The 11,037-nt window shown below is 35.7% G+C and overlaps 1 protein-coding gene across 3 annotated transcripts in view; it reads right to left on the bottom strand.

Annotated features, from left to right (window-relative positions):
* Nucleotides 1-2,087: 2,087 nt before the first annotated feature.
* LOC125279058 (leucine-rich repeat-containing protein 52-like) overlaps nucleotides 2,088-11,037 on the bottom strand; it is a 50,391-nt gene continuing 41,441 nt past the window's right edge. For all 3 annotated transcript variants that reach the window (XM_048208538.1, XM_048208540.1, XM_048208539.1), the window contains one exon: nucleotides 2,088-3,340. In XM_048208538.1, the coding sequence (XP_048064495.1) occupies nucleotides 3,000-3,340 (341 nt within the window). In that variant the 3' untranslated portion in view covers nucleotides 2,088-2,999. The remainder of the gene's footprint in view (nucleotides 3,341-11,037) is intronic.

Here is an 11,037-nt window from a genome sequence, read left to right as displayed (position 1 = left end):
GAATCAAACCGGCGACCTTCAGGTTATAAGCCCGACTCTCTAAACATTATGCCACAACTGCCCCTAATGAGTCGACTGCCCCTGAATGAGTACAATGCACCTAAGGGGACATAGTAATGGAAATAATGTTTAATTAAAAAAAGAAAAAATATATAAAAATATGAGTTAGAAAAATTATACCTCAATGCTTTGGTGTTAACTGTGTTAATCACAAATGTTTTGTGAGTGAACGTAAAGTTTCTCAAGGGAACGTTTATTAGAAATGTTAATAATTCTGTTTGGTGTCACTAGATGTGTGGAAATTACCCACTGCGGCTTAAAGGAAAAGGGAGAACAAGAAGTTGACAAAATATTAGCTATAGAAGCTATAGATTTATAAAAGCAGCAGCTGAGATATTTTTTAGAGTGGCCCAGGCCACGAACATCATCCCCTTAAGCTCTATAACCCATTATAGATGGATTTAGCAACCCTCAATCACACAAAACCAGCTTTCCTTCTCCACTAAATACCAGAGAAAAGAGGATGTAACTGCTCAACACACTCTTTCTGAGGCTGAATCTAAGGATGAAATATGTTAAAAAAGTTGCACTTTTTGAATGCGGTAATTCAGGGTTAAAACTGCTTCTTATTCACTAACCACCTACAATCCAGTTTCACCAGGTGCTAACTGTGTTGGTATAGTGCTCCACTATGTATATTTACAAAATAACTTTGTGCTATTGCAGAAAACAGTTTTGTTTGAATAAGATGTTTGTGTTTCTAGTGATCATGACGAGCAGCAATTCAAAATGGCCAAATAATGGAAAATAGCTATAGATCCAGATGTGCTGTGCAGCTGAGAGCACTGTCAGCATTTTAAAGAGCCGATTCGAGTGTCTGGATTGTTGTAGTGATGCTCTACAGTAAAGTATGCCAGATTGTAGTAGTCTGCTGAATTCTCCACAGCCTAGAGCTGGCCTGCAAGATGTGGAATTGTGCTGAAATCAGAACTAATTTTTAGATGTTTGTGCCATTATCTTTCTTTATGGAATATTGTGAACTAAAACGCAGACTAAATCAACACTCTCAGTGGGCTCAATTCCCTCCTGAGTGCTGATGGTGCAATGTGAGGAGGGAGGGGTCACTTTAGCTCTGCCCTTGAGTGGCATGTGGTAGCCACGGGAGAAATCACATTTGATTAAAAAAATTAAAGCCTTGCCAAAATTACAGAATGCTGACATACTTTATTCTTCACCACCTCTAGCGGTTTTGCTGCGACAAGCCACACACACACACACGCACAAACACACACACACACACACACACACACACACACACACACACACACACACACACACACACACACACGCACACACGTTTCCCTCTATTGCTCTCAGTATCACCTGGAGGTGTTATTGCTGGACTGGTTACATCTTGTGTGTAAGGCTTTTCGGTGCAGTGCATACAGGCTTACTGAGATCAATAATGTCCCGTCCAATACAGGGCTCAACAATAAGGATGGTCTGGTGGCCCAGGGCAAGTGGGAGAGTTTCAGGACTGTTTAGGTGCACTATTGGGCCAGTGCTGACTTGTCATAATGTATTGCATTCATTAATTATGTACTTGTGTTTTTATGCCTTGCAAAATTGAACATTTGTTTTTGAGTGATATACTGAACATTGTTCAAATTATGCTCATTTAAATGTCATCAAAGTAACATTATCAAGCCAGCTAACAGTGTAAGATTTTATGTTTTTCAAAGAAGACTCTTATGCTAATCAATGCTGCATTTAAAGTAAGACAGTAATACTGTGAAATATTATTACATTAATTATTACAATTTAAAATAACTTCTAAAAGTTAAAATCCGTAAGATTAGGGTCCTTATGCTCACCAAGGCAGCATTTATTTGATCAAAAAATGTATAGTAATATTGTGAAATATTACAATTTAAATAAATATTTTATATTTGAATACATTTAAAAATGTAATTTATTTCTGTGACCAAAGCTGAATTTTTACATAATTACTAATTACTAATTATTATTATTATCAGTGTTGAAAACAGTTGTACTGCTTAAATATTTTTGTGGAAACTTGCTTTTTTTGTCAAGATTGTATGAAGAATAGAAAGTTCAAAAGAACAGCATTTATTTGTAACATTATAAATGACTTTGTCACTTTGGATTAATTAAATGCATCTTTGCTGATATTAATTTCTTAAAAACAATCTGACTCCAAACGTTTGAATAATAGCGTATTTTTTAAAATTAATTAATTTATTGATGATAAAATCAGCTATTATATTTGTCGAGGGAAAATTACTAGCCTGACCGGGTGAGCAGAAAAAAAATCCTTATTGTTAAGCCCTGCAATATAATGTTCTCAATCCATCATCTAAGCAGTCAGTCAGTCTGTGACCCCTTAAAAAAAGCATTTTCAGCCTTCCATGGAGTTGTGCAGACAGTTTAGAAGAGTCTTCCGTCTTCCATTCGTTCATTTCACACTGCATGAGTCTGGAGAGACTGCCTTGTTTATCCTCCATTAATATTCCTTTCTTTGACCGAGCAAAAAATAAAAGCTGAGATAGCATACTGGATTCGTCTTCAAGCCTCTCTACCTATCTATCTTTTTCCTTTCTTCTTACTGTCTCTCTCATTAGCGTGAAACACAGTGCTGTCACCCTGCCCCAACTACATTACTAACACTGGGGAGAGCGTTGTGTGTGTGAGAGCATTACTTCTATGCATTTAACCAAGACCAACCCCAGATCTGTCAAAAACACAGTTCACTGTGACCCTCTCAACTGTCTCTCTGTCTGTCTGAGTCCACCTAGAAGAATAGAAATAAATCTAATCTGTCTGTCCTGCCCTTCTCTTCTCTTAAACTAAAACTAATGTTGACACATTCTAAAAAGTGCACTTAAAATCTCTTTATAGAAAAGAAAACTCCTTTGCGAATCTGTCCGCAGCTCGCTGTCTGTTCATCAAAGATTTCCCAGCGTCCCTCTGTCCTCTGGTCACACCTGCATGCCTGGTTTGCTCAGGTCCCCATTGCCATGGTTACCCCCTCCCCCTCCTCCTCCGCATCCTGCCCCTCGGCTGACTGTCTCCTCCTCATCCTCACTGTCGAGCTCCTCGCTCTTCCTCTTGCTGTACCGCTCGTACAGAACCATGAGCACGCCCATCACCCACGCCGAGACCGTCCCGGCGCTGAAGATGACGAAGCCGATGGCGATGAAGAACAGGTAGTCCCAGTAACCCAAGCCCTGGTGACATTCTGATCGCAGCTGCATGCCCACCTCCGCCAGACGCTGACCCAGCATGTCCGGGGGCCCCTGGCACACCGTCTGCCCCTCATCTAGACAGGAAGTGAGAGGAGTGGATAGGTTAGGACGAGGGCAAGAATAAAACAACAACAATATGTGCCATTCTACAGAGTCCCACAACCATAAAATACATTTAAAAAGCATTTAAGTTTTCAAATCTTAGATGTACTAAGATCCTTCTATTATCTACTGAATCCCACAATAATATTTAAAATATCAGTAAGCTTAATATATATAAAATTGGGTGCTTTCATTTATTGGCTGTCCCGAACACTAACCCTTCAATTTCAAATTGTGAAAATTATATTGAAATAATTTTTGATAATTTGATCATTTAAAATTATATTGAAAAATGTGTACCACATTTTCATGTCACTACTGAGACAGTGTATGTTTTAGTCCATTAGCCGAGACTGATTTTAACTACATTATGATTTTAACTACATAACTATATTTATGATCAGGAAATATTTCCATGTTCCTCCATCTCATAGCCTCTCATTCATAGTAAATAGGTACCATCATTTTGAGGTTAATGTGTTCAAAGTCTGAAAATCTGTGTGTAGGGAATGTCTGTTTAAGGAATGTCACTACTAAACACCTTTTTTTCTGCAATTAAGAAAACTTTTTTGGGTTTTTATTCCATAAAATATAGTTTTTATGCATGTACAACTGTTCAGAACTGTGCTAAGTAACCATGTACTGATTATTATCTTTGAGCTAGGCTCAAAAGTACCTAAAATTGTCACTACCAAACACCTTTTTTCTTTATTTTTTTATTTCGAACAACAACCAATAAAAAATAAAATAAAATAAAATATGAAAATACAATAATTGTGTTACCACATAAAAAACAAAACAATATCTATGAATAATCATCAATTAATTACATGTGTCCGAAAAGGAGCGGGATGAAGCAAACGCTTGTTATTTACCCACCCCTTATACAACCATTCAAAATTCCATTATATATTAAATATTTTTCTATATATATGATATCTTCATAGCACAATAACAAATAAACCTTTTTTTTAAAAACTCAAACCAAATTTTACCTTTTATTCCAAACAACCCATCACCCTTTACTCTTAATACAATCAATCTTTTAACCCACCCTCACATTCACTCTTGTTCATCCTCATATCCTTTTAGTAACTAGTTTTTATACAACTTTTTAAAGGTGCCATTGAATTGAAAATTGATTTTCCTCGGCATAGTTGAATAACAAGAGTTCAGTACATGGAAAAGACATACAGTGAGTCTCAAACTCCATTGTTTCCTCCTTCTTATATAAATCTCATTTGTTTAAAAGACCTCCGAAGAACAGGCGAATCTCAACATAACACTTGTTTACGTAACAGTCGGGGTGTACGCCCCCAATATTTACATATGCCAGCCCATGTTCCCAACATTATGAAAGGTATTACACAAGGGCAGCCAGTATTAACGTCTGGATGTGCACAGCCGAATCATCAGACTAGGTAAGCAAGCAAGAACAATAGCGAAAAATGGCAGATGTAGCGATAATAACTGACATGATCCATGATAACTTGATATTTTTAGTGATATTTGCAAATTGTCTTTCTAAATGTTTCGTTAGCATGTTGCTAATGTACTGTTAAATGTGGTTAAAGTTACCATTGTTTCTTACTGAATTCACGGAGACAAGAGCCGTTGCTGTTTTTATTTATTAAACACTTGCAGTCTGTATAATTCATAAACACAACTTCATTCTTTATAAATCTCTCCAACAGTGTAGCATTAGCTGTTAGCCATGGAGCACTATCAAACTCATTCAGAATCAAATGTAAACATCCAAATAAATACCATACTTACACGATTACACATGCTCCATGACGAACACTTTGTAAAGATCCATTTTGAGGGTTATATTAGCTGTGTGAACTTTGCAAGATTTAAAGGGGCCGCAGCCTGAATCGGCGCATTTCTAATGATGCCCCAAAATAGGCAGTTAAAAAAATTATTTAAAAAAAAATCTATGGGGTATTTTGAGCTGAAACTTTACAGACACATTCAGGGGACACCTTAGACTTATATTACATCTTGTAAAAAAAACGTTCAATGGCACCTTTAAACTGTTTAAAGTTTGTACAATATTTTAACACCTGCTCCAAATTATTCCACAACCTCACCCCACATATAGTGATGCACATACTTTTTAGAGTAGTTCTTATGTTGAGCTTATTAAAGTTTAATTAATCTCTCAAATTATACCCACCCTGCCTCTCCATAAACATTTTTTGTAAATTTTCCAGAAGTAAATTATTTCTTGCTTTGAACATGAATTGTGCCATCTTAAATTTAACCAGATCAATAAACTCTGATTTTAAGAATAGTGAATTTGTGTGTTCAAGATATCCTACATTATTTATGATTCTGATTGCTCTCTTTTGTAATGTGTCGTTATGACTGTAGGTTGGTTTTGTAGGTATTTCCCCAGATTTCCACACAATAACTTAAGTATGGCACTATGAGTGCATTATACAGAATATGCAATGATTTATTATCCAGAATATATCTTGCTTTATTTAATATTGCTATAGTCTTTACCAGTTTTGCCTTCAATGTGTTTTATATGTGGTTTCCAGCTGATTTTGTGGTCTAAAATAACACCAAGAAATGTATTTCCATGGACTCTTTCTATACTAATATTATCAATTGTCAATTATTTTTCTGCAAATAAGAAAACTATTCCATAAAATGTAGTTTTTATGCTCAAAAGTATCTAAAATTGTCACTACCGAAACAGTCACGACCAAAACGTGGTGAAGTTTCGGCTGTGATATCGTTTTGGTAGTGACAAACAGAAACACATAATCCTTTATTTGGGGGAAATAAACACAATTTTAGTACAGTTATTCAAATCATTAGTTTTTTGTATGTTTTAGTAGTGTTTTAGCATGCGAATTAAAATTCTGTAATGTGATGTGGTCACTACCAACACATTATTGTCACAACCGAAAATATGCAGTCACAACTGAAACGGAATGTTTTGTCAAAAATAAAGTATATTGAATTATCAACTAAGATGTTATTATAGTGTTTAGTTCAAACTTTGAATCCTTAACTTTGAAATCAGTATAATAAACTTTATGCCTTTTACAAAGAAAGACTAGGATTCAAAATACATTAAATCTCATAAATTACACTTGAAATATTGTTAAAATTGTAATCGTTATTGATTTAACTGCAAAAACTTAAAATAGCAAATAAAATAGCAAAAAAATATATTTACAAAGTAGATGTAAACAAAATCTTAATAGGTCAATATAAGCCTTCTTATTAAATTATTTATTATTGTGTTTTGGTAGTGACAAATTTGAGGAGAGGAAAAATATTCCAAAACTTACAAGAAAACATACAACATTTGTGAAAAAAGACATTTTCTAAGATGTTTCCAACTCTGACTTTGAACCAATTCTGTTAAATGCCCCATGTACCTTGATTACTTTTTTTAAATTATATTAGTAAGGATGGAGTAAATTGATCAGAACTGGCAGTAAAGACTTTTATGACGTTAAAAAAGATTTGTATTTCAAATAAATGCTGTTCTTTTTAACTTTAAACTTTCTATTCATCAAAAAATCATCACGGTTCCACAAAAGGTTTTCAACATTAATAAGAAATGTTTCTTGAACAGCAAATCAGCATATTAGATTGATCTTCTGAAGGATCATGTGACAGTGAAGACTGGAGTAATGTTAAATATTTTAGAAAGTCAATATTTGACCAACATGAGCATGTTTGTTATTAAACACACTCAAGTTTCTTGTCTGTTATTTTGAAAAAATTGTATCCTCTCTGTCTTTAACTTACACTTGCATATAATGTAAGCAACAACTGGCTCAGCACACACACACACACACACACACACACACACACACACACACACACACACAAACGTCTTGAGCCCTCCAGCAGTGACCCTGAGGAAAAAACAGGTCAGTAACCATCATCCCCATCTTAAAGCCTGAGCCCAACAGAGCATCAGCCTGTCAGCTCAACATATCAGCCTGACAGAATGATCCACAAACACACTCACACTGAGACTGAGGCTGGCCACAAATGAACTTCTGTGATCTTCAGCAGTTTCTCATTACACACAGTGGTTGACCAGCCAACAGGGAACATTCTCAGAACTTCCCTAATGTTCTGGCAAGGTTCTCTCAAAGTTATGAACAAACATTCTTCCAGTAATGTTAATATAATATTCCCTTTAATCATGTATTTTCAGAACATTAGCACAAACTCTTATTTATACATCGTTCATGGAGTGTTTTTTTAACGCTTCAGATGGATTTTCATCTTTAAATGTTACTACTTGTTTCAGAATATTCAGAGAACGTTCAAAAGTAGCATTACCATAATGTTTGCAAACTGATAAAAAAGAAAGTTCCCTTAACAAAACAAAAAACCTGGATGTTTTGAACAAGTTTTGAACTAAATTTTCATAACTTAATGGGAAAGTTAGCAAAATGTTCATAGAACTTATTTTTGTTAGCTTGGTACTTCCTAAAACAAATGAGCGATCACAAAAAGGAAGATAAAGGGGCCCCTTTTCTTTGTGTCTTTCCGCCTTTTTGACATATTACTAAATATATTTGGTCCCCAAAGATAATAAAATGCCTGGTGGTTTGGCAGTGTGAGTTGTTAGGAGAAATTATGTCACTTCACCTTTAATCAAAAAGCAACTAATTCCTCCATGACAAAGAAGAGAAGAGCCTGTGAGAGAATAGGGCCGGCAATAAATCACATCTGGATTAGATTGTCCTGGAAAGAGTTCTGCATTCAGCAGAGATTTAATAAACACCTTGACCACAGCCAAATGTACTTCAAAACTCTGTGATCAGTCATTATGAGATGACAGCAAACTTCATTATGTTTCACTTAGTTAGAAATAAAGCCAAAAATGAATTGGGCACACACGCAGAGCAAGAAACGGTCAAGCATGATGGCTATCTAAACTTTCAGTAAAATCGTTTCAAGTAAAAGTTTACTTAGTTATTTAGTAACTTGGGCATTTTTGATCTTGGATGATCTTTAATTAAACAAATAAGTGTTTAGAATGCTTTAATTTAATGTAATAATATATATTTTTTAATTTACAGAAATGTCCATAGATTACAATAAGTAACTAAAATAATTTAAATTAAAATAAGTCCAAGACGTCTTTAGAGCTGATCTTTTTATCCATTACATTTACTTTGTGATTTATTGGTTAAGAATAAATTTGAATTTTTTTCTCACAATGAAAATAAATAAATAAATAAAAGCTTGGAATAGCTATAGTGTATGTTGTTTGTAAAAATGCCCATGGCGTTTAAAGATGATTAATTTACATGAGATTTCCAGGTCTACAAATGATGCTTCCCTTTTGAAGTGGAATTCTACACACGTCCTGATTTTGCTGAGTTAGATACGTTCCTGGGTCAACATATTTTGTTGATCTTGGAACAACATTCCAGTCTGAAAATTTAGTCTTAACCCTATTCCTACCCCTAAACCTAACCCTAACCCTACCCATAAGTTATCCCAAAAATCAGAGGGAAATGATAGATGAATAACACTGATGTAGAAGCACCAATTCATGATTTTAAGCCTAAACTTGATATAATCAGTAAACTTGTCCCTCAAATCTGATTGGTTGATTTGACTGTTGTTCCAGGATCAACAAAAATGATGACCCAGGAACATGTTGAACTCAGCAAAATCAGGTTCTGCGGAACTGCACACATGAGTTGACGCTATGGGAATGTGAGCTGGTGTCTGAACACGTGTGCTACATGCCAGTCTTTGATTGGCTACCGCAGTCAGATGATGTCACAAGCATGCCGGCAGGGTCTGTAAGGGTGCACAGAGAGAACGTCTCAGGTTACGACTGTAACCATGGTTCCCTGAGAAGGGGAACAAGACACTCCGTTACGTTCCCATACTTCCGGCATGCCTGAATGTCTTGTTTCAGACAGTTGAAGTTGATGACCTTCTCTCTAGGCACCCTTATATAGACCTTATGCGCCACAGAAACAAGCGCGACATCATCTTTATAATATTGTCTTTGAACTTCTGTTTTTGTGGTAGCTCCTATATTTCTATGGCATCACTGTCAAAGAATAATTAGCTGGTGAAGTGGATTTACTTGTTGTAGAGTTAAAGTTATAATGAGCATTGTAATGTTTAAAGCAGATGTCTTAACAAATGTCAGTAGACTGGGAAGATTTTAAAATGAGCAGTTCATTCACAAATACGTAAGAACGCTGTAGAAATACAAACTGAAAGACAAAAAACTACAAGCGCAGCGCTGAAAAGGGGCAGGGCTACATAAGGTCTATACCCTACCAGTGTGCCTGTGATATCACCTGACTGCAGTAGCCAGGTTAGGGTTAGGGTTAGGGTTAGGACTGTCAAATACTGGCATGTAACACGCATGCTTCAGACACTGCTCACGAGAAGCGTTCACATAGTGTCAACTCATGATGCAGTGTCTTGTTCCCCTTCTCAGGAAACCATGGTTACAGTCATAATCTGAGACGTACCTCATATCCTGGTTCTTCAAAAAACAAAAATAGTTATTGAGGGAATAAATTTAAATCAGAACTATTTTAGCTTATTTTAATGATTGATTTCTTATATAAAATAATTTTGAAATAATTAAAATAATTTTTGTCATACTGAAGTTTGTTTAGCCCCCTGGTTGAAAACCACTGAATTAAGACTATATGTGATGTGATCTGCGAAAACCCATCACATGGTGAAATTTTACCTATCACAGGTAAAAAAGCAGAATTCGAGCCCTTTCCAAATCTGTTTTTACTTCTTTCATAGCTTGTCTGTAACAAAAGTTATGGTTATCTGAAGTCAGCTGATTGCTCTGATTTTCAGGAATGGAATTTCATAATAAATTATGAAAGTGAATGTGGCGAGGGGGGCGTGGCTCAGCGAGGTCTGCAACTGGAGAGAGTGTCGGGAGACGCGTGGTAAGCGAGTGGGTTAAATGTAAATTAAGAACACCTGTTTCTCATTCCAGTAATTGGCGCGGAGACAGGATAAAACGCCAGGAGAAGCAGGAGTGTGCGAGAGAGAGAGGGACTGCTGACTGAGACACTGAGCACGACAACAGCACTGGAGAGAAGCCCTATTGTGGATTGTTTATATCGTTCTGGAGTGAAGCCCTGTTGTGGATTGTTTATTTGCGTTGTTGTGCGGTGCACAGACTTTTGTTGGACATTTTTCATATACACTAAATAAAGCTCAGTCAGCAGTCAAAAGCCGACCCTTGTCCTCTTCCTTCCCCACGAACTTTGAACATTACTACAGTGAAATAAAAAGAAGTTATAGAAGTTTAAGTTTATGAAAATGTAAAAATATAATTGTTTATATTTTATAACAATATATTACAAAGCATGTTTTACTCTTAAACTGCAAGAAAATAAAAGCCAAAAATATCAACATTCCAAATTTTAGGTTGAAATATTTCAAAAATGAGCTTTAAGTAAGATTTTGTTTGGGCACAGTACCGAAACTTTTTCACTAGATGACACCCAAGCTTCCATATCTGACCATTTAAGGGCGCCTCCATTTATTTGAGTAATCTGAACCATATATGCCTATGAATTGGTCATGAGATAGCATTGACTAAATCTATTTTCTGTGTATAATGAAAATATTTCCCAATGAGTTTACAATAGGTTCCAAGTGACAAAAGCAGAAT

Source organism: Megalobrama amblycephala, linkage group LG11 (assembly GCF_018812025.1).
Source record: "Megalobrama amblycephala isolate DHTTF-2021 linkage group LG11, ASM1881202v1, whole genome shotgun sequence".
Lineage (NCBI taxonomy): Eukaryota > Metazoa > Chordata > Actinopteri > Cypriniformes > Xenocyprididae > Megalobrama > Megalobrama amblycephala.
This window is presented reverse-complemented; position numbering and strand designations above follow the sequence as displayed.